Source organism: Athene noctua, chromosome 15 (assembly GCF_965140245.1).
Source record: "Athene noctua chromosome 15, bAthNoc1.hap1.1, whole genome shotgun sequence".
In the NCBI taxonomy this organism is placed as follows: domain Eukaryota; kingdom Metazoa; phylum Chordata; class Aves; order Strigiformes; family Strigidae; genus Athene; species Athene noctua.
The window spans coordinates 6,804,912-6,826,631 of record NC_134051.1 but is presented as its reverse complement, the minus strand read 5'-3'; the positions used below and the strand labels follow the sequence as shown (position 1 = coordinate 6,826,631).

Genomic DNA, 21,720 nt, shown 5'->3' with positions numbered 1-21,720 from the left:
GCGCCCGCCCACCCGCCGCCGGTCGCGAGGCCCCCGCTGGGGGTCTGCCCTCTGCGCCGCCGCTCCCGCCGCCCCTCCCTCTCTCCCCCACTACCCGCACCGAAGCGGAGAGCGGAGCCGCTTCCCCTCCTGGCGGGCCGCGCTCTCAGCCCTGCCCCGGCCGAGGCGGGAGCGCGCACAGCGGGGAAGGTTTACTTCAGGCACTGCGGCGGACACCCCAAAGGGGCGGGGCCACGGGCCGGCCCGGGTGGGAGAGGCCCCGCGGGTGACGGCGGCGGCGCGGAAGCTGCGGCCCGGGACAGGTGAGCGGGGCCGGGGGCCACGGCCTCCCCCCTCCGCCGCCGACACGGCTCGAGTCCCGGGGGCCGCGCTGGGGCTGGCGGGGCCCGGGCTGGCCGCCTCGCCCGGGTTTTCAGCGGGAGCTGACGGAAGCTGTTGCCTCAGGGTAGCCCGGAGTGGGGGAGGGGCGGCTGTCGTCTCACTTCACTGAGGAGAAAAAATTATTTATTGTGGTGAGGCAGATGCAGCGCTCACCTCAGGGCCTGCTGGTATCCCTGGGGCCGCACGGGGCGGGATTTTACCTCTTCCGCGAGCTTGATAAAGCTTATTTTCATCATCGGAAGTGGAAAACGGCAAAGGGGCATGGAAATCTTGGGAGAAGTATCGCTAACAACTTTTTTGTTTTTTTTCCAGTGGTTCTTGGGACTTTGAAGCACCTGCACGTTTGAGTGCTGGTAAGCCCTTATTCCCTCGCCTTTTGTCTTCCTTATTTGAGGCAATGCCCAAAGTGAAGAGGAGCAGGAAGCCACCCCCAGATGGCTGGGAGCTGATTGAGCCAACGCTGGATGAGCTGGATCAGAAGATGAGAGAAGGTAAGTGGCAGAGCTGGGTGTTCTCAGGTCTGTGATCCTGAAACAAGCTAATCCTTCACCACTTCAGGAAGCACAGCTTCCCCTGTGAATATAGGTTGACTTTTTTTTATCTCTCTGCCTCACAGTGATACTGCAGACTGAGGGTGGGTCAGTACTACTGATTGTTTTTTCTGGGTGTGCACAGGCCACAGAGGTTTGGTGTACAGTTGCTTTACAGCACCCCATGGCCGAGCCCTGGCTGAAGCTCACTGGTGTGTGTGGAGGGACTGGTAGTTCTTGTCCATGCTGTTGCTCTGGTCTGATGAGCCAGGGCAGCCATGAAGTCACCTGCCATCCCAGTGTGGGTTATGTCACCCCCACTGTCATTCTGGTTTTATTTTCTAAAGGAGCTGTTTCAGGTCAGGTCCCTTTTGTTTGTGTCTTCTCCCATTAAACTCAGTCTTATCTCTGTAAAGTATTAAAGTTATGAACATTCTTGGATCAGTTTATTGCAAAGTGACTAAGGAAATGAGTTGGCCACCTGAAATGGTCAGCTGCAACCAGGTGTTTGTGTTCCAGCGGAGACCGAGCCTCACGAAGGAAAGAGGAAAGTGGAATCCCTTTGGCCTATTTTCAGAATTCATCACCAGAAAACACGTTACATCTTTGATCTCTTCTATAAAAGAAAAGCTATCAGCAGAGGTGAGGAACACAAGTGCTTTACCCTGGGCAGGGGCAAACAGAATGGAGCAGGATGTCCACTCATGGATGCACCTGAGCTGGGGCATTGGTGGGAAGGATCAGTTTTCTGGGGAGGGAGGATGGAGGGAAGGCTGGCAGGTCCCTGGCTTTAACTGCTAGTTACTGCAGCTAGTAATTCCTGATAGTGAGTCTTCTAACACTTCCTGGGAGCTTCTTGTGATGGTGTCTGCTCCTCTACAGAGCTCTACGAGTACTGCATCAAGGAAGGATACGCTGACAAAAACCTGATTGCAAAGTGGAAGAAACAGGGTTATGAGAACCTCTGCTGCCTGCGGTGTATCCAGACACGGGACACCAACTTTGGAACCAACTGCATCTGCAGGGTCCCCAAAAGCAAGCTGGAAGTGGTAAGAGTTTTCAGCTTGTTCCTCTGCTTGTCTGGACCCCTGCAGCACTTGGTCTAACTTCTCCCAGGTCAGGGACAGCAGAGGAGGTAGTGCTGTTCCTCCTGGTAATTTCTTCTAGTTCTAACATTTTCTGTCTTTGCTGGTAGAGTTGGTATCTAGTTGATTCTGAAGTTACTGTCAGCTCTGGCATGCAGCCGCTTAAGAATTGTTAAAGCCTGGGAAACAACAGAAAACTAGATTGTAGAAACCCTGCCCATGCAGACCCATTCTCTGCCTTGAAGCCTGAGCCTGCTAGTCTGTCTGCTCACGTAGCTTGGCTGAAATATCCTCCTCGTGTTTCTTTTCCAGGGGAGAATCATTGAATGTACTCACTGCGGATGCAGAGGCTGTTCTGGGTGAAGCCTTTAGCCATAAGACTACTTTTTGAACTCTGAGGGATATCATCCTACGCAATGGACTATTAGTGCAGTTATAGCCACCTTCTGTGTGATTGGATATTTCTGTATAGCAATTAAAATGGCAACACCTTCATCTGGATCATATATAAAAATGGTGGTTGTTTTGGAGTAGGTTTTTGTGTAGCCACTTATTTTAAAATAAAGTCTGCCTCCCAACAGAGTGGCGTGATCTTCTGGCAAAACATATCTGTGCCCCTCTTCTTCTCCTGGATGTGGTTTGTTTTGTTGGTTTGCTTGAAGGTTGCTCTACATAGTGAGGAGTTCTGACTGGGTTGTTTTTTAACCAGATTTTATCCCTTTCTTAACTAAACTGAATTTAAAAGACTGTGTGTAAAGGAAATAATACAGATCTCAAACCTCAGTCTGAGTCAAGCTCTCGCCTGATCTTGTGTAGAAAGAAGCTAAGTATCACTGCAACTCTCTGCTGATGTCTGTAACCTGGAATTAGTATGTAGACCCAATGCCAGCGGTCTGTAGAGACTTACAGGCTGAAACTAGCACTCAGCTCAGCCACTGTTAAATCTGATTGTGCTTCTTCCTTGTTTAGCACAGGGTCTGTTAAACTGCAGAGAATGAGATAGGCTGTAGTTGAAGAAAAGACCCTGAAAATGTTATTTGCTTCTCCTCAAAACAAAGGACAAGTGTTTTATTGTGTAGTTACCACAAGAACTTGGGTTCATAGAAACAAAAAGCAGCTTTACTACAAGATGTTTTATGGGAGCAAGTTCCAAGTTCTTCCAGCACCAGGAAGATGCAGGACTTCAGTGTCTTGCTCATTGCTACTTCTGCCCTGGCTGCTCCTGCACAGCCTCATCCTTACTGTCATCTACTGCACGTTTCGCTGTTCTGTATTTTTCCCAGGGGTGGGGGGTCTCCTCTCCTGCCATTACTTTTAACCACCGATAGTAGTAGCCACGGAAACCATCAATTTTCTCCAGGTATGGGTTCTTTGACTTATACTGCAAACAGAAATCCAACAAGCTTTTATTAGACGAGAGCTCACTTCAGTACCAGCATGCAATAGCTACAAGCTGCTACTAAAGAAACAGCTATCAAGTAGCTGTCAGCCAGAGCGGACAAACCCAAAGGAAAAAGATGTAGGCAGACATCTACATTTCCCCCACCTTGTTGGTGTCCTTCATGATGCCCTCACCCTGCGACTGGTTGTGGCTACTTACCCTGTCAAATTTGGGAGGATACTGCGCTGCGAACTCCAACTGGCGTATGATAACTTCATTGGGAGGCACCTGGTTATTCCTCATGTCTCGCAGGATCTCTGTCAGGTAACTGTAATCCAGCTGCTTCACAGCGGCGCCAATGAGGGTGCTGTAGATATACTTGTTGGGAGTTATTCCAGACCTCTGGAAAAAAACAAATGCTACAGTTAAACAATTGCTGGCTAGCACAGGACTCCTAGAAGGCACACAGGCAAGACAAGGAGCAAAGCTCTCACTCCAGGACATGTATAGGAGCTTCTGTGGTGCCAGCACACCCCTTCTCGTGAGCCCTCTCCTGTTCCAGTGCAGGTACAGGACAGACCGCCTGCACTGGCACCTATTTTAGAGTTGCATGGTTTTGGTGTGAGAACACAACCACTCACCATAGAAACCTCAGATGGTCTTTTTTTAGAAGCATTAACATTTCACTTTGCCTCTTCCTGCAGCTATTACCTTCAAATCTGAAAGTAACTGCATTCCATCCTTCTCTCGGTGGCAAGCGATCGCCAAGTTACAAAAGGTCTGGAGGTTGGGTGACAGTCCCCTCTTCACTAGAGCAGGCAGCACATTCTGCAAGATACAAGTGTTGACATCAGTTTCCAAAAAGACTCACTGTAGCTTTCCAGGCAGAGAGCTGAAAGTGCTGCAACAGAATCCATAAATACTTGAAAATTAACCCAAGCACTGGTTTGTGGAAAACAGTGCACGATGCCCAGTTTCTACTGTGGATAGAGAAACAGGTCTCATGGCAAAACACAGCCAACACAGGAGGCCTGAGACAAGGAGGTGGTGACAGGGCTGGTTCTGGGGCTTTTTACCTCACCTTTGCTCCTTCCAGGTCTCCCTGTTTACTTCTCTTCCTTATTAAAGTGTTAAAGAATGTCACATCTACTTTCACTTTATGCTCATCTAGGAGTGCCAGCAAAGAGGACTCTGAGGGGCTTTGGGGTTCCACCAGCTCAGCAAGTAACGTAAATGTTTTAATGTTGGGTTCTGCATTGTCCTCTTTCATTTTGTTCAAGAAGCCCTCCACATCCCCCATCAAAGCCAGTCGATCAGACACTGAGGTTACTGTCCCAAAGGAAACCACAGCTGCATTGGGCATCCTGGAATCCAGCAAGTTGGGCAGGTTGCAGAAGTGCTGCTTCTGGCTTAGGTGAGCTTCTTTGGGCTCCATCTCCTCCTGGCCTCTCCTCATCAATGCCCCAGTCCTGCTGTGAGTTACACCAGGGCTGTCAAGAGTAGCTGGTTCTGTTTCAACCCAATTCACAGCTTTATTTTGTTGCTGGATCAGTTCTTCAGGCTGCACTGAACACTCCCCAAATAACTGCTTTTCCATAGCTTCCACATCCAGCTGGACAGCAGCTGTGCTCTGTGATCCCTTCTGCCTCCCTGGTGCCAGCCTTAGCTGAGGTGAGTTCTCATCGGTGGGTCTGAGCAGGAGTTCAGAAGCCACGAACGGATCACCGATTCCACAGTCTCTCGCAGCACGCAGCATCAAATTGTAAATGTGGCTGTCGGCCTTTATTCCAAGTTTGGCCATTTGTTTCCAGACCTGAAGAGGGGAAGAGGAAAGGCAGATATTAAATAACAGGAGCGTTTCTAGTAGGCTGTAAGCGTACCTGTTAATGGCATCTGCTTGCAGAAAGTGAGCGCGTTCACAGCATGACGAGGTGAGGTGCCACTGACAGTGAACAGCCACCTCGAGCTAGTACAGTCCTGTGAGATCATCCAGGGTGGTTTACCCAGGTACAAGACGTCCTGATGGAAGTCTGCTCTACAGAACTTCTAGGAGGAGCTGAACTCCTATTTCATCAGTTCTGAGCAACCCGCTGCCTTCCATGAATTCAAGTGATGAGTTACAATACAGAATTGCTTTTTCCTCCCCGCTTAGAACATGAAGACAAACCTGTAAGGCGTGTCGGAAGCCATTTTCACTGTCCTTTATGCAGCTCATGAGAAGGAAGCTGAAGGTCTCGGCTGTGAGAACATGACCCTTGTGCACAATTTCCTAAAAGAGCAGAGAGAGCACTAAACTTCCCAGTTAACCCAAACCGCCACAGCTGGCTGTGAAGCTGAAATACTGCTGTTGTCTTCTGTGGCTACAGCAGCAACAAAGCATAGGGTGAACGCCCAGTGCTGTGAGCAGAACGATCGCTCCAGGACAAAGAGAGCCCTGAAACACCTGCACAGATCCTAGCTGCTCTGTGATAGGAGCTACAGGGAATCTGGGAGCAGGAGCAGCTATTCGCAGACTGGCCCGTCTGAGAAGAGCTGCTGTTAAGAGCTCTCAGAGGACCTATGAATATATGGCTCTTCAAAATGAGGAACGGAGACAGACACAGTAGCTCTGAACCCCAAAAAACTTTGTTCAGTAAGTAACACACCTGACCAGTTTGAAAGCCAACCTCCGCAGCTGCCTCCTCTTACGTACTTAAGCTTAATGTTTGGTATATACCAACTTTATGAGACACCAAGGATCAATGAAACATAAACATGTGATCTGTAATTACCTCTGCTGAAAATGAAAGAAAAATTGCAAAATGTCAACTTCCAGGAGCTTTAACTAGAGCAGACTGAATTTAACATGAGAAAAGTCCCATATTCACCTTCAGTACATCGAAGCACATCCTGAGATCCGAGCACAGGGCACAGACCTTCAGCAGCGCGTGGTAGGTGATCAGGTTCAGGTCCTCATTCTTGCTCTTTAGCTGCTGCCGTAATCTGAGAGCGCTCTGCAAGCCTGAGTCTTTCCACGGCGATTCTGCACAGGCATTGAACAGGGCTGTGTAAGTGGCCTCGGTGGGAGTTAAGCCTCGTTTCTTCATCTAAGGGAAGTGAAGAAGAATTTGAACTGGCCTTTCAGGAAAGATCTTCTAGAATTTCTTAACTTGTCTTTAAGAGTTTCAGGCTAAGAAGGTGCAGACGCTAATTCAAAGGAGTTTTGGTAGACAAAGTAACATGTTCAAATTCTTAAACGGTTTAGGTTAGAAAACATAATGAAGGTTTGAGACAGGAGAAAACATAAACCTACATCATTGTAGAGCCTGAATGCCTTTTTCACGTAGCCAACCCGGCCGCAGCCGCCAATTAGAACAGTGTAATTGCTTTCTTCCGGCCACACACGCTCTTCTTTCAGCATCTGCACCTCAAACAGCTCCAGAGCCTCTGCCAACTACACAGAAGAGGAAAATCCATGATGAGGCAGCAAAAGAATCATTTTTGACAGATATTAATATACACAGCTGTGGGCTGGTTGTGGTAGAAGTCCTACAGCACATGGGAATCCTCACAAATTCTTATTTCACTTCTTTCTGTAAAGATACTAAGTGATAGGACAATACAGATGGAGCAGAGTTGCATCTTTCATCAATAGTACTAAAAACCAAATAAGCAAAGAGCCAGGCACAAACCTTGTCATCCTTGATGAGGGCCTTGCATTTTAAGAAGTACCAGTACGGGGTGTTCTTAGGTCCGCGTCGAGCTTTTCTTTCCGGTTCTTCCTCCTTCTCTTCTTGAAGCTTTAAATTCTGAAAGCGTGACGTGGTTTTGCGATAATATTTTCTAGAAGAAAATTTATCCGATAGTGTGCCGAATTCCACACCTTCGTCTTCATCCTCCTCCTCCCCACCAATAGCTTCAGCGCAGCTGCCAGTATCGATCTCTCTGGGGTCGCTACCGGGCCGCCTGCTGGACGCCGGTGACGAGCGGAACGGCCTGCAGCCCGGCAGCAGCCCCTGGCCTGGGGGGTCCCGGAGCAGACGGGGCGCCCCTCCGGGCTGCTCGGGGGCCGCCCACCGGCCCCGCGAGAGGAGCGGCCGCAGGGGGACGAGGAGCCGCGCGGCCCTCATGATGAGCCCCCGGGCAGCGGCAGGGCGCGTCCCCGCTCCGCGCCCCCAGCCACGGCGCCTGCGCGGGCGGAAGGGGCGGGCCCGGCGCGCTCTGATTGGCGGGCCCGCGCGCGCTGCCCGCTGGGTACCGGGGTCGGGGGTGGCTCCCGGCATTCCGCGGGCGGGCGGCGCGGGGCGGCGAGGTGCCGCCGCCGCCTCCCCTCTCCTCAGGCGCTGCCGGCGCGGAGCGGAGCGGGCCGGCCCGGGCCAGCCCGGGCCCGGCCGCCCGCTGCCCCCCCCCCCTCCACCACCATACCCCCCCTTCCTTCCCGCTGCCGCCGCCCCCCAGCCGCCACCATGCAGGAGCTCATCGCCAGCGTGGACCACATCAAGTTCGACCTGGAGCTGGCTGTGGAGCAGCAGCTGGGGGCGCAGCCGCTGCCCTTTCCCGGCATGGACAGTGCGTGCGGGCACCGGGCGCTGCGCGGCTCCCTCCTTCCCGGGGTGCTCGGGGATAGCTCTTGTCCCCTGTCCCCGGAACCGTCCGCGGGGCTGGGGCTGCGTCAGGGCTCCCGCTTGGGTTTGGCTGAGCTTGGGAGAGGGTGGGGGATTGCCGCTGGCGCTCAAGCCTTGTCCTTAGTTCCACCCATCTTCTGCTTTCTCTGTGAAATATCTGTCTTAATCCGATGTTTTTCTTTACGACTTAATGAAAACTGTTAGTTAGTACCCAGCCAGGCTGGAAAATGGAAGTTGAGGCACTGTTGTGAATAAATATCACTTTCCTACACAGTACTTTATTAATTTTTTTTTTTTGATCAAAGGTATTTTGATGGTAGGTAGACTTCATCTTTAGGTATGCCTGTGGCCTGGTCTCTAAACTTTTTCCTCCAGTCTGACACAGATAGTCTCAGGAGACTTGTAGTTTGCTGAAGTATTCTGGCTGGGCTACTAAACTTTTGTTTTAATTTCCTCAAATGTTGTGGTTCCTGTTGGTCAGGATCAGGAAGCAGTAACACATTAACAGTTGTTTCAAGCTGTTCTGGTCAAAAAATGTAATACTGTCATTGCCAGGACTGTAAATACAGGGTTCACTAACATGATTGACTTAACAGCAGAGACTAAGTATCTGAAAAGCAAACCAAGCACCACCAAACCTTTTCAAATTCCCCTTGGTGTACCCCAAGATGAATACAGGTATTTGTGGGGGCCAGACTTGGAACAAGGAATTTATTTGGGAAAGTGATTTCCCCAAACCTAAGTGCCACTTTTCTTTTGATGTTTAGGACCAGATTGTCCTTCTGGGGAAGGAAATATTTTAAAAGCTGCCATGCAACTTTGTTAATTATGTTTATTTGTTCTCTTTACAGAGTCAGGCGCAGCTGTCTGTGAATTTTTTTTAAAAGCAGCCTGTGGAAAAGGCAAGTAATATTTCCAATACAATTATGCCCATCGGGGTGAAGGGGGAAGTCAGATTTTCTAGCACTGTCTACAATACTCTTGATTTTTATAAAGATGAGGGGATAACCTAGGTATAGGATAAAACTGAAGGATGTTGGAATAACTGCAGCAATTGTGAAATAATGGTATTTTTTTAAGAAGTTGGGAGGTGAGTAAGCAAAGCTACAGATAAAGGAAAGCTTGAACTTACCACATGCAGACTGTGCTGAGGATGTGCCTGTATTAGTTGCTGTGGTTTGTGGTTGCCAGGATTAAGAGCTGGAAACTATATTGCTTAGCTCGTTAGAGGGTAGCATAAGACTTGTCTGGAACCTCCTGTTTTGCTATTGCCACTAAAGTCTAAATTCATTTTAAAAAGTAACATCTTCTGAAACCCCTTTTGCAGAGAGGAACAAAGTGTTGCTGTTGCCTTGTGCCTTCTTGTGCTGCATGTTTTAATTGTTCTTTTTTCCCTTCTTGCCCCATCCTTCTACAGGCGGCATGTGCCCGTTTCGACACATCAGTGGGGAAAAGACAGTTGTTTGCAAACACTGGCTACGAGGACTGTGCAAAAAGGGAGACCAGTGCGAGTTTCTGCATGAGTACGACATGACCAAGATGCCTGAGTGTTACTTCTACTCCAAATTTGGTAAGGGGCGTTGTAGCTCCTACTTAGTGTTCCTTGCTGTCATGGGAGATGGTGAAGAGGATCCTGGTACATCCCTCTCATCTGTTTTCAGAGCATTACAGTTCTTCTGCATCTGATAATGTTGTTAGGTTGTAATTTTTCAGATCTGCTTAGTCCGTCATCTTCTTATTCCCCTAAATTTGTGACGTATTGTAGATGGCTTCTCTCTCAAGAGCTTGTCCCTTGGGGGAAGAGGGGGGAAGTTCAATTTTTTACTGTGTTTTATGCCTTATGTTCAGTTTTGGGTATGAGATGAGTAGGCTGAGCAGTTAGTCTTTGCATGACTCTTATTTTGGGAAGTTGATGAGCAGCAGAGGGCATGGGGGTGCAAAACTTTTATGCACTTGCTTTCCAGCTCTGGAGATCTGGACATAATGAGGCAACTTGCTGTCAGAAACTTACAGTCTTGTAGGTTTCCTTGGATTGAGGTTAGTGCGCAATTTGTAGTTTCTCCACACTTCTGGTGCACTAAATGTTTGGTTTTTGTTATCATGACTGCTCTTTCAAATTTAGTTTCCTCATTGTTTTTAAAAGCACACATAAATAATCCAGTCTGGTGGAACTTTACTCACCAGGGATGAGTCCTTGGTGTTCTCCATCTAGGTTAAGGCAGGCAGTAAGACTGTTGTGCCTGAACTTATAAATGTTAGTAACAGCTTTGTGGGAGCTCCATGATCCAGGTAATGTTTTGAGAATCATTTAATTTCAAACCTACACAGTTGACTAAGAAGTGTGTTTGCCTTTGGTACAGGGGAATGCAGTAACAAAGAATGTCCATTCTTGCACATTGACCCGGAGTCTAAGATCAAAGACTGTCCCTGGTATGACAGAGGCTTCTGTAAACATGGTATGTATGTCACACAGTTGCTGCTTCTCTGGCTATAAATCAAGGGTAGGGTGTTGCTACTCTTTCTTTGCACGACCTGCTTGTGTACCTGCTACTAGTGAGTGCTGGGGTTACTTATATGTGGAATGTGAACTACTGAGCTTTGTGTTGCAGGTCCCCTCTGCAGACACCGACACACTCGAAGAGTCATTTGTGTGAATTACCTAGTAGGATTCTGTCCAGAGGGACCTACCTGTAAATTCATGCAGTGAGTATGCTTCCAGGCTTGTCCTGTAATCTTGTGTTTTCCTTATAATCCGATGTGTGTCAGATGAGGGTGCTCCAGTGCTTCCCAGTGTCTCTGGAGGTGTGGCCAGCATTTAGTTTGTTGTACCCATTTGAGGATACTAGGCAGGGCCTCTTCAGGGAGGCACCAGTAAGACTCTGGAGTGGTGACCAGATGCCATCAGCAGAGCGGGACCACATGGTTTTGTATTCCAGAAGACTTCAGAGGCAGAGGGATATACTACATACTGGATTGTCATTTTTGTATACGTAATTGCTGAGCATCAGAATGCAGGGAGAAGTGGGGAGAGGGAGGTCTATATCCTTTGAGATTAATTGGGTGCATGTTTATTTTGATATTTGGAGTTACTTGACTGAGCTGATGGTAAAATGTTGGCATATGATTTCAGAATCAATTTTCTTGTTTTTGTTTAAACCAGCCCTCGGTTTGAACTGCCAATGGGAACCACAGAGCAACCACCACTGCCTCAACCGACACAAACACAGCAAAAGGTACAGAATTCCCCTGCCCCTCCTACACGCTCACCCTCAAAGCATTTCCCACAGTGCTTTAAAAGAGAGTATATTGTCAGTCCAAACTGGACATCTGGGCTCTTGGATCTGGCTTGCTGGAAAGCCTTGGAGGAATACTCACTGAATGAAGGAAAACCATTCCTATTTTACAACAGGGTGTGATATTATTTTGTAATTAAGAACTTGGAGACAAATCCTAATAAACCACAAAGCACTGTCCCTCCTTCCAGCCCTCTAATATCTGCCACCTGATCACAACAGATTGCTGCTGCCTTCGTCCTGGGACCATGGTGTTTTTCTTTGTTCTGTTTCTCCCCTCGCCTTGGTTCACCTTCTCAGTTGTTAGTACTGTCCCCAGCTCAGAGGCCAGCAGTGGCAGTTCTGTTGCTTGGAGCACTGCCTGGAAGGGAGGGTGCTAGGCAAGAACTAAGCAGTGAGCAGCCCTGAGTGCCGTTATAGAGATGAAAGCCCTGCAATTACTCCAACTTTACATGGAGATCTAGTCACTGAACGCTCCCACATGACATAGAAGCACATCATACGTGGTTGTGGAGCAGTCTGCCAGTTTTTGTAATCTGTGTGACATCTCTTAGTGATGGCAATGATATTTTAGCAGCCTAAACCTACTCTCTAAACCTGCTTTCCAGAGAAAAGCAGGATCACTGGACTTTGTAAACCTCAGTGCTTGATACTTTCTCCGGTGCTCCAGCTGGCAGAGCACCCACATATAGATTTGGAGGAAAATTGATCATTTGATATATGGGGTGCTCTTTTTCTTTCTTAATAAAATAGCTATTGTAAAGGTCTTTATCCTCGATGCACTTAATGAGTCAGAACTCTTCTAACCAACAGAGGACACCCCAAGTCATTGGAGTCATGCAGTCTCAAAATAACAACACTGGGAACAGAGGACCCCGTCCGTTGGAGCAGGTCACGTGCTACAAGGTAATTCAGAGGGGAGGGATGAGGAGGGAGAGCAGAGGCTGCCAGGTTTAAGAAGTATAGAGTGCATGTCAGCTGGACTACACCGTGCTGCTTTGCTGCTGGTTGCTTGCCACGGGCAAAGGAACGGACTGATGTGATGTGGGGTGTTGGTCCTGCAAAAGGTTTTTTTCACAATGTAGACAGGTTCATGAAATGTACATTCTGCTCAACAGATGTTGTGTTTTGGTGCGTGGGTACAGCTGTGGGAATTAGCATTGAGTCCTGAGGCTTCTAGTCGCTGGTTTGGCAGCTCATGGACTCGCTGTGACAATTAAGGCTGCTGTAGGACACGCTTTGCTCATCTGCTAATGAACGGGAAACCCTCACACTGACAGTTAAAGGAAACTGCTGGACTGTACATTTTAAAATACGAGTTAATAGTAGTTTTGTCTCATAAGTTAATTTGCTTACACTTGGTGACTGTAGAAAGATTTTCTCCCCTCTTAGCTTGGAAGGTCTTTGCAACTAACAGGAATTGAATATGCAAAGACTGTTCAGTATTTCAGCTGCAAATGCACCCTGTTGTTGTCAAACCAAGGAATGAGCTATTCACCTTGATTGCTCACTGAGGAGCACCAGTAAAACTGACACAATTGAGTTTCCATCTCAATTTATTTTTCCACAAAAGCCCCAACTCAAGCCTCTAGAAAAGGGAAAAAAATCTTCCTGTCCCATCAGCTTTGACAGTTATATTGCTATGTACCAACTTCTGTGCCTGATGTGCTTGTTTGGGTAAAAGAGAGATATGAAGTAGCTGAATCCATTTCACTGCTTATTATTTTAGCTGCAAGTAGATTACATATTTGGAGAATGCTGTTGTACCAGATACTGGCATTTCCCTCTGGGCTTGGATAGCTTCAAGGTGCAAAGTCATGAATCTCTCATTCAGCTGCACTTTTCCCTGTCTAATTCAGGAGAGTCCCCACAGATCTCTGATCTAGTGCATGTCAGATGGAGGAGTCTCAGAAGCCTCAAATGTTGAAGTTCTCCTTGTGTGTTACAGCCCTTGGCTGTTTGTAGTGGTGCACTGAGAGCTCTCTCCTTTGTAGTGCGTTACAATAACATGGTGTCAGGTTGCTCCCACCACAGAAGCAGTTTTTGCTCCAAGGAGTGGAAATAGCCCATAAATTGTGTCTCTTGTGATCCCATGTTTCACTTCACCTGCTGAATGCTGCATCTTCCATATGCAGAAAAGCTTCCAAATTGGAACAGTCACTGGCTACCTTAATAAAGGCAGCTAGGGGAAAAAAAGCTGTAACTGTAATAATTCCTCTCTCTTTTTCTCTTTTAGTGCGGTGAAAAAGGTCATTATGCCAACAGATGCACCAAAGGACATCTGGCCTTTCTCAGTGGACAGTGAAAGAGCAGAACGAAGAATGCAGGGGAGCTGTTAACACTGAGAAAAGGTTTCTGCCTAGCACTATGTCTTGAACTATTAATCAGGTTGTTTTTTAATGACATTACTGAAAGAACTGGTCAGAGGCTGGCTGCTGCTAAGCAACATTTTTGTAATTGTCCACGACTTTTTTTTATGTTTTAACCTTTTTAAAATAGATTTTGGCCTCCGCCTATTTTCATTGAGCCCTGCTGAAAGGTAGATCTAAAAGCCAATAGATATGCAAACCTCTCACCGGTGCAGCACTCTGCATAAATACATCTTACACCAGTGTTTCTTTAAAGTGTTTTCCTTCTGCCACTTCTCTTTGGAGAACCTGCAGCGTTTCAGCCCTCCCTGTGGAAGCAGGAAGACTGACTGGGAAAACTAATACTTGAAATGCCTTCCCTTCAGTGAGGGAGCAGGGATTCTGCTGTCCTGTAGCTCTTAAAAAGCAAAGTCATGTTCCCAGATCCAGCCTGTCGTAGTTGGTAAGCTTGTCCTGGTGGCTGACTTAACCCGTCACGTACACCGGACTGTAAAACTCTCATCCACTTGCTTTGTTTCTGTGCTTCTTGCTGTACTGAAGGTTAGAAATTAATCTTCTGGGTGAGAACTGATCAAGGGGAGAATAAATTGGCATCTCTGTGGTTAGCCAAACAATGAGGAACAATGTAGGAAAGCCACATCTGTGCTCATTTTCCATTGCAAAAAGTTTGGAGGGAAATGAACACTGCTTGAAGAGTAGGAATAGAAGAGCCTTGTCTCAGCGCCCCCATCGTCCAGCTCACACTGAGCAGGTATTTCCATAGCCTAGAGAAGACCAAGAAGTGGAGATGTATATTCTTACGGAACACTGCTTTTAAAAGTGGTAGAGCATTCTTCTGAGAGCAATTTTTGCAAGCCAAAACCCATTCATTTTGTGAGAAGACTTATTTCAAAAGGGCCAATGATAAAATGTGAATTAAAAAAAAAAGTTGCACCTACAATGTGAGCCTTATTGATTCTAACCCATCTCTCATTTGCTGATTGCCTTTATACTTTGTTTTTATTGAAATGTACTGATGGATAAAGCTGGCTGTGAATTTTTTTTTTTTAAGAACGAGGTAATATGATTAGAGAAGTGACCAGAGCCTGAGCTGATTTGAATGATACTGTTACTTCACTGTGGAGAGTGGAGTCAATGGAAGTAGAAGTTTCAAGTCTACATGACTGTGGTATGACAGACACTTTTTGCCCCCAGAGGCTGAACAGTGGCCAAAATACCAGACGTGCTGCTAGTGTGTAACTGGGCACAGGGAGAGGGAACTAAACCACATCGGTGTTGCGCTGCCTTCCCCATCTAGTTCAGGTGTTTATGTTCTTCACTACTTGAACAGGTTTTTTCTAAAACTGAAAACCTTCCTGTTACCACTGAAGCTCTCGATTCTTCATATCCCTTAAGAAGTGGTTTTCCCTCTCCCTCCTATTCCCAAAAGGATACTGCAGGTTGTACCTGTGACACCTGGCTGCGGTTCCAGCAGGTTGTGTTGTGGCAGTGGGAAGCACTTGCCTAGGCGTGTGTGTGAGGAAGGTCATGGGCTGGGGCCAGACCCACAGATGCTCCTTTAAGCTGCACTTATGTGCAGTGTCTCCCATTAAAACTTCTCGCCACTGCCTTTAAATCAAAAAGCAAAGTTTTCCTTCAGTTTAACTTCAGAATAACGTTCCTGCTTCTTTTAGCAATGAAAGTAGGTGGAGTTCTGATAGAAATTTTGGGTTCTCAGCGGTAAGAAGCACTAGAATCCCAGTGAGAGAATGGGAGTCGCAGCCTCCTTACAGCCACACTGATCTTGTATCACTCAGTGCTCTGCAACAGTGGAGAAGTGCCCCAATACCCACAGTCCCTGGGTGAGCCTAAGAATCAGAAACACGGCCACATCAAACCCCCAGAAGCTCAGATGCTGTTCTTTCAAATCAAAATAGATCCTTTCACCTAGTTGTCCAACTTGCACATAACGGCCATTAAGAAGCAATTCAGTTCTTTTTACTAAAGTTAAATAGGAATCAACTGTAATAGTTTCCCCAGTTCATAACACAACCTGAGTAGCAGATGCCTTCCCAACCCTCTCTGAACTTACCCTTGAGGGGTAAAACTCTTTAAGACAAACTCACTTGCACAGTACAATTAATAAGTCAGTTATGTGAGTATCAGCTCAGTGAAGTGTATGCACTTTATTATTGGTCATAATAGTACAGATTTTAATACGAATAGTCCTGGTGTCTTCTGTCAGGATAGCTGTTCCAGTAGCCAAGTCTGTTCAAGAGTTGTACCTTCACTTGCTGAAATTCATGCTTCAGTGGTACTTCCTATGGCGGTCATGCTCTATCATTCAAAGTAAAGCAAATTAATTTTACTGAAGTCACAAGAAAAAAACACAACACCTGAAATTACAGCAAAGCAAACACTAAAAAAAAAATCCAAGTATATAGTTTTTAAGTACTGTCAGGTCAGGCAGGCAACAAGATCTAAGCTTTTATCGCCACCAAGAAAATACTGGCCATCAGATAATTTAGTAAGCATTCAAGTTTTCTGTGGCTAAAAGAAGCTTGCTTGCCCACAGTCTTGGATTCAAGAAGCAAAGGTTAGCACAGTCTTTCATTTTATTTCTAAAAGCAGCAGCAGGTTAATTGTTTTTATTGCCCTAAGCAATCTTCCAAGCTGCACTACGTGCACTTGGCCATTCTGCCTTTACTTACTCAGGTGACTGTAGCTCCAGATGTAGCTGACAACAACATAACCGGCAAGCACCATGGAGATACCGCTGAGCCCCCCTTTCTTGACATTGATATATTTATTAAAGTATCTGTCATAACCTGTGTAGGAGAAAAGTTTTCGTAACAGCCAGATGAGTTGTGTATTTTTCTGAGTCAGAAAGAAGCAGCCTGGTTTCACAGAACTTCAGGGAATTGTTTCTAATGAAGTATTTGAGGGTCTCGGAAGCAAGTCTGAGAGAAAGCAACTTGTGTGTTAGTTAAGCAAGGTGAACTCAAGTTAATAGCGCTAAGCCTTTAACAAAAAGGAAAAAAAAAAGACATTTATCATTTTTCCCTAAATATTATTCTCACTTGCATGAGCACAAGGTGCTTTGGAATTATCCAGTTCTTTCATACTAGTGTATATACATTATGTGCATACTTGCATTTGATACTTTGTGTTTAAATCTACCTGAATGCCATATCTGTACTTACACCAAAGGGCATCAGTCAAGCCATCTATAAAAGCCCTGTGTCCTTTCTGACTATCCTTAGGGATCAGATGTTTTGTTTTGGTTTTAAATTTGCTCGTGATTTTGGAAAACCTCAAGATTTTCAGCAAATAGGGTCAGGAGTCAGGTCACCGTATTACCTTTTTATACAAGAAGGACTACTGAAAACAAACCTGGCGGATAAAGCCCATGCAAAAACCAAATTTACAGGCGGGAGAACAAGATGCTACAGCAGGCTCAGTTCTGGAGAAGCAAAAATCGCCCTGTACTGCCGGATCCCCCCTGCCCCAGCCAACACCCACTCCGGCAGCCAGAGATGCTTATGCACTGATCTGCCCAGGTCCCTCAGGAGAAGGGATTCACACCCTCCAGGTCTTCGCCGGCCGAGAGGGCGCGGGGCTGTTTCCGCAGGGCGGGTTCCCCTCAGCCCCCCTCACCTCTTCGCAGGGCCCCCACGATGCCCCCGGGGGTGAAGTCTCTCATGGCCAGCCAGGTGGGCAGCTGGCCCAGCTTCACGTCCAGCAGCTTCATGTCCTTGAGGGGAGCTGGCACAGAGAGAGAGACACAGCCTAGTAAGAGAGGGAGGAGGGAGGGAGCCGCGGTCACCTTGGCGGCCCGCCGCACTCACCCGGCGGCTGCGCCATCTTGCCGCTGCTGCTCTGCGCCGCCGCGGGGGAAGCCGGGAAGGGACGGGCCGCTGAGGCTCACGGGAGGGCGGTCAGGCGGCAGCCCGGATGTTGGGGCGGGTGGCGAAGGATTGACGCCATGTTGGGCGGGTGGTTCCCCCCCCCGCGATCGTCCCGCTGAGGAGATCTTGGCCCCAGAACCGCCCTGCCCCCGTCCCATCTCCTCACCGAGGGGTCAGTTCCCCAGTGGGGGCTGCACACGCTGCTTCAGTTGCCACAGGCACTGCACTGAGGCGTGTGGGGCCCTGCCGGCATGGTGGCCTGTCACAGGGCTGGGGGCACCCTGAGGGGTTTTCCCTCCTTGTCCTGCTCCAGCAGGTCTCTTCAGCGGCTGGGTCCCTTTTCAGGGGACACCGGCCCAGTGATGCTGGATGACAGCCTCCATTGCCCCAGGGCCGGCCAGCACCTTGCACTGTCCCCACCGTATGTTGTGGGGTGTCGGGTGCCAGCACTCACTGGCGCTGCAGATTGTGAGAAAATAGCAGAGATGGAAAAATTCACAAGTCTTCATCAGCATCGTCACAAGACTCGATCACCAGTCTTTCGGGGGCTGCTGATGTCCCACAAATGAACCTTTTCTAGTGTGTTCTGAAGAAGTTGCAACTCTTAACACTGTAAATGTGCGTTCACAGATAGTATATACTGCAACATACATTTAAATTTTTATCATACATTCTCATGGAAGAAGTGAGGGCTTCTCAGACCTCTTCCAGGAGTCACCTGCTCTCTCCTGCAATCTTCTCAGGTGGCTTCAAGGCAAGAGGAGGAATGTTAGACTGTATTTTTCACAGGGATTAGGTAACAGTTGAATAATGTATCGTGTGGTCCATTTCAGTGCCCACTCAGGACTTTTCTCTGTGGGATTATGCTGCATTTTACTACAGCTCCTCTGGAAGGATGTCAAAGATAAAAGGAGAAGCCCGGGCCTTGTTATATGGTGGCCGTAAACCTGCATAACTGGAGAGGTGGAAGAGGTAATGTGCAGATAGAGACAACTTTTGCCTTCCTGCAGTAGGAAAGAACCACATGGATTTATTTCATGTTCCCAAGTGTCTTTCTGGGGGATATAGTGGACGCAGGCCTCCAGAAGGTCCACCCTGGGCAAGTAAAACACCTGCGGAGGTAGCCATGGTGGGACGGCGTGGGCTATGATGGAGAGGACTCCAGCAGGTGTCACTCGCATTTAGCAGATGCAGTTGTGGGGAAGATGCTCTCCATTAGCCTGACCTCTAGAGGCTTTCAATTGTTATCATTCGGGTTCATAAAATAGTGTCAGGTTTTGTTGTTGTTTATTGTGCTGAATCTGAAAAGCAAAGTGATACAGCAGTAAACAGGGAGCAGCCATCCACTGCTGTTTCTGACAGGTCAGTCAGGACCCCAGATTTCCTAGCTATTAAATCTCCATCCCACAGAGGACTGTTAGAACAGATCAGAGATGATGAAGACTAAATTAAGGATGCTGGAGGGGGCCCACAGGGCCCCTGCATAGACACTGATTTACTAATCTCTGCAGCTTTTACTTCTCTTAGGTTGCAGAGTCTTATTCCACATGCCTTCCTCCTGCCCTGGCAGGATTCTTGCATTATATCTGGAGGGTTTGTGTTACCTGGTATTAAATGAGTTGAGGCATGGGACCTCTGTTGTCTCAAGAGATGTGGTACTCTGTAATGCATCTTATGCAGAGGTTGGTCTACATGACTAGCTTCAGCCTCTGTTTTATTGAAATTAATTTATTAATGCTGAATAGTGCTCTCCCATAACATAAAAGCAGAAGGAATAGATTACTACCTGTTTTTTTTCTTTTACTTATTAACAGAAAGTAAGATTAGGAGAGTATAGTGTGCCTGATCACTTGAAGAGAGTTCCAAATTTAGACCCTGTTAAATGGGTTAAAAAAACCCTTATTAAATTATCCTTTATTTTATTATTGGACTTTACTGGTAACTCTCATCTTATTGCTGAAGTGTCCCTTGATGAACTACTATGTGGCCTTTTTACAGTACTTGCATAAAAACATGCTTCAAACTTACTTCCCTCATTCTTGCAAGACAACTTATTGTTTTAAATAGGATTACTCATGCAAGACAGATTAATTCACCTTCAGGAAAAAAAAGCCAATGGCAGGGGCCTCATTTTAAGGAGTTCCCTGCAGAGCAGAAGAATGCAGAGTTGCTCAGACTCCTTATAGCAAGGTCTGGAAAAATGTGGTTTGTTAGGATGGGAATGGAAGTCCATAATGAGGATACATCTCCAATGCATTAGAGACAGCAGTGACCTAAACCTTGACCTGAATTGCCTGCTCTGGTAGAGTAAGAGAGAAGTAGTGCTGTTGTCTTTATGCCGTCTTAATTCTGAACCAGGCAGGAAGAGTTAAATGGTACAGATGTGCAGAAGGTTTTGCAGCACGTTTCCTCCCTTTGACCTGTGATGCTGGCCAAAATTCAGAGTCTTGTTGGTTGATCCAGATGGGAGGAGAAGTGATGAAGAAAGGTATTTCTGATGTATTTCTGCTTGCTTACAAGAATGCTCACAGCCCTTTTTCCTGAACACAGGAAAAATCATGCAGTTGAGAGCCAGTTTCCTTACTTCAGACCTGTTCCGGGCAGCAATGTGACCCCAAATCCCTCTGTTTCTTGTATTCAGTCCAGGTTTTATATCAGTGATTGTTCGGGCTCTTTGAAGTTTCTGTTCCCTGCCTGTTTCAATATGCTGTCTTTCTCTCTCTGCCTCCACCTGAACTATATTGTCCATCCACACATAACCTTTTCTTTTCTTTTAATATTCTACCAAAAACTGTCCTCACAGAGCCTTCAGGTATTTGAGCAGTGGGTGGAAATAGACTTAATGTCTCCCTCAGCTGCCCTAAATAAAGGAATGCAGTTAAACCTACCAGTTTCAAGAAGGTTTAACCCAGCCTATAAAAATAAAAGCCTAATGGAGTGTTGCCCTGAGGTTTTCATCTTACTGAAGACCCCTCTAGAAAATGCTGTGAAGTTTATAAGTAATGGCATAGAAATAATAGGGAGTGCATCATTCAAAAAACCCAAAGTATTTTGCAAAAGACGTCAATAGATACGAAAGAGGTTTCCTTTTTCTGGTAGCAACCATAACACATAATATTGCAGCTTTCAGTCCAAAGATTCAGCTGTGGCCTGAAAAGTTAAGTAACACTTTTCATTAAAGTTGATGAAAAGGAGGAGTAGAAAGCATAACACAGCTTCCTTCAGACTGTAAGGCTGGGATCATTTTTTCTGTTCTGTGTGCCACCCTTTGAATACTCAAGAGTCTCACCTGGGCCTGATGGTCAGTGACTCTATAGTAATATGCAGACAGTCTCCATAGGTGTGTAAAGTAGCACAGAGTGGCCTTCAAGAAGGTCAAGAGACAAGGATTTACCTAACCGATCCTGTGCCCACTGAAACTGATGTCAAAGCACCCAGTGCTTTTAATAAAGGATCAAACCTACACAAGTGGGCAGCCACAGTTCTGAAACATGCAGTTTGGCATAGGACGCTTCTTGGCTCCTAAACACTTATTCCAACTTGATGTCTTCCCACCAGCACAGGTTAAGCAGCTGCAGCCATCCAGGAGAAAGAGAAATCATGGGCTACCAGCACATCCAGAAGCTCAATGGAGAGACGCTTGTTTTATCAACCAGATATGGAGAAAAGTTATGGTCCCAGGTAGCTTGATACAGTCTGTTGTTTTTTAATTGTACGAACAGTTTGATGTGGTGAGAGCAGGACAGCTAAGTCTCAACCACCTTAATCTAAAACTGTGCTTGCAGTGGAAACCGGACTCCCGAGTTGAATAGGATGAGAAAGGGGTGTGGAGTTTGGAATGTCCTCCAAGGCCAGACTTCCTCAGGAAAGTAGTGAATTGCCTTGCATAGATAATAATACCTAGGGATTGCCCCAGCAAAAGCAGTCGAGAGAATTAACCTATGATTGTAAGGGGATTGCTTGCTCTGTGTTATTACAGAGCCATTTTCCTTAGTCAAAACACTTTACAAAGGAGATCGCTTACCAATGATTAATAGTTTAGCATGTACATAGTTCTTTTCTCCTTCACAGCACTTGAGTATCCATGCATCTTCATGCTCCTCTGATAAAAAGTTTAAGTCAATGTTATGATTATCTTTTCAAGAGGAGAAATTTGAGCCCTGTGTTTAGGACTGCAGAGGGGGAATTCC

General features: G+C 46.9%; 4 protein-coding genes across 5 annotated transcripts; 2 read left to right on the top strand and 2 right to left on the bottom strand.

Annotated features, from left to right (window-relative positions):
- Window positions 1–153: 153 nt before the first annotated feature.
- BUD31 (BUD31 homolog) lies at window positions 154–2,576 on the top strand. Its single transcript, XM_074919774.1, has 5 exons — window positions 154–302; window positions 694–872; window positions 1,431–1,553; window positions 1,794–1,960; window positions 2,309–2,576. The coding sequence occupies exons 2-5, from the start codon at window positions 779–781 to the stop codon at window positions 2,357–2,359; spliced, it is 435 nt and encodes a 144-aa protein (XP_074775875.1). The 5' UTR covers window positions 154–302; window positions 694–778; the 3' UTR covers window positions 2,360–2,576.
- Window positions 2,577–3,037: 461 nt separating this feature from the next.
- PTCD1 (pentatricopeptide repeat domain 1) lies at window positions 3,038–7,536 on the bottom strand. Its single transcript, XM_074919770.1, has 8 exons — window positions 7,049–7,536; window positions 6,670–6,810; window positions 6,245–6,463; window positions 5,545–5,646; window positions 4,459–5,190; window positions 4,089–4,205; window positions 3,597–3,779; window positions 3,038–3,377 (listed from the first exon to the last, which is right to left on the bottom strand). The coding sequence occupies exons 1-8, from the start codon at window positions 7,484–7,486 to the stop codon at window positions 3,198–3,200; spliced, it is 2,112 nt and encodes a 703-aa protein (XP_074775871.1). The 5' UTR covers window positions 7,487–7,536; the 3' UTR covers window positions 3,038–3,197.
- A 114-nt stretch (window positions 7,537–7,650) lies between these two features.
- Window positions 7,651–15,078, top strand: CPSF4 (cleavage and polyadenylation specific factor 4). Of its 2 annotated transcripts, none has more exons than XM_074919772.1 (8): window positions 7,651–7,925; window positions 8,833–8,883; window positions 9,399–9,551; window positions 10,342–10,437; window positions 10,591–10,684; window positions 11,142–11,214; window positions 12,070–12,180; window positions 13,511–15,078. In XM_074919772.1, exons 1-8 carry the CDS (start codon window positions 7,823–7,825, stop codon window positions 13,577–13,579), a joined length of 750 nt encoding a protein of 249 aa, XP_074775873.1. In that variant the 5' UTR covers window positions 7,651–7,822; the 3' UTR covers window positions 13,580–15,078. The 2 variants fall into 2 exon arrangements, with proteins under 2 accessions (XP_074775873.1, XP_074775872.1); XM_074919771.1 differs by having other exon boundaries at window positions 12,088–12,180; window positions 13,511–15,076.
- A 711-nt stretch (window positions 15,079–15,789) lies between these two features.
- Window positions 15,790–17,560, bottom strand: ATP5MF (ATP synthase membrane subunit f). Its single transcript, XM_074919775.1, has 4 exons — window positions 17,471–17,560; window positions 17,280–17,387; window positions 16,334–16,450; window positions 15,790–15,959 (listed from the first exon to the last, which is right to left on the bottom strand). The coding sequence occupies exons 1-4, from the start codon at window positions 17,484–17,486 to the stop codon at window positions 15,931–15,933; spliced, it is 270 nt and encodes an 89-aa protein (XP_074775876.1). The 5' UTR covers window positions 17,487–17,560; the 3' UTR covers window positions 15,790–15,930.
- Window positions 17,561–21,720: the final 4,160 nt, after the last annotated feature.

What these genes read in the sequence shown, in the direction of transcription:
- BUD31 (XM_074919774.1), top strand. Translation starts at nt 779, where the DNA reads ATGCCCAAAGTGAAGAGGAGCAGGAAGCCACCCCCAGATGGCTGGGAG. An exon ending in GGATCAGAAGATGAGAGAAG is followed by an intron (nt 873 to 1,430) that starts GTAAGTGGCAGA and finishes TTTGTGTTCCAG; the next exon opens with CGGAGACCGAGCCTCACGAA. An exon ending in CCAAAAGCAAGCTGGAAGTG is followed by an intron (nt 1,961 to 2,308) that starts GTAAGAGTTTTC and finishes TTTCTTTTCCAG; the next exon opens with GGGAGAATCATTGAATGTAC.
- PTCD1 (XM_074919770.1), bottom strand. Translation starts at nt 7,486, where the DNA reads ATGAGGGCCGCGCGGCTCCTCGTCCCCCTGCGGCCGCTCCTCTCGCGG. An exon ending in CCCTCATCAAGGATGACAAG is followed by an intron (nt 6,811 to 7,048) that starts GTTTGTGCCTGG and finishes TCTTCTGTGTAG; the next exon opens with TTGGCAGAGGCTCTGGAGCT. An exon ending in GAGACCTGGAAGGAGCAAAG is followed by an intron (nt 4,206 to 4,458) that starts GTGAGGTAAAAA and finishes TGTATCTTGCAG; the next exon opens with AATGTGCTGCCTGCTCTAGT.
- CPSF4 (XM_074919772.1), top strand. Translation starts at nt 7,823, where the DNA reads ATGCAGGAGCTCATCGCCAGCGTGGACCACATCAAGTTCGACCTGGAG. An exon ending in GCCCTTTCCCGGCATGGACA is followed by an intron (nt 7,926 to 8,832) that starts GTGCGTGCGGGC and finishes TTCTCTTTACAG; the next exon opens with AGTCAGGCGCAGCTGTCTGT. An exon ending in CAGAGGCTTCTGTAAACATG is followed by an intron (nt 10,438 to 10,590) that starts GTATGTATGTCA and finishes TTTGTGTTGCAG; the next exon opens with GTCCCCTCTGCAGACACCGA.
- ATP5MF (XM_074919775.1), bottom strand. An exon ending in CGTGGGGGCCCTGCGAAGAG is followed by an intron (nt 16,451 to 17,279) that starts GTGAGGGGGGCT and finishes TCTCCTACACAG; the next exon opens with GTTATGACAGATACTTTAAT. An exon ending in CTGGAGCTACAGTCACCTGA is followed by an intron (nt 15,960 to 16,333) that starts GTAAGTAAAGGC and finishes TTTGAATGATAG; the next exon opens with AGCATGACCGCCATAGGAAG.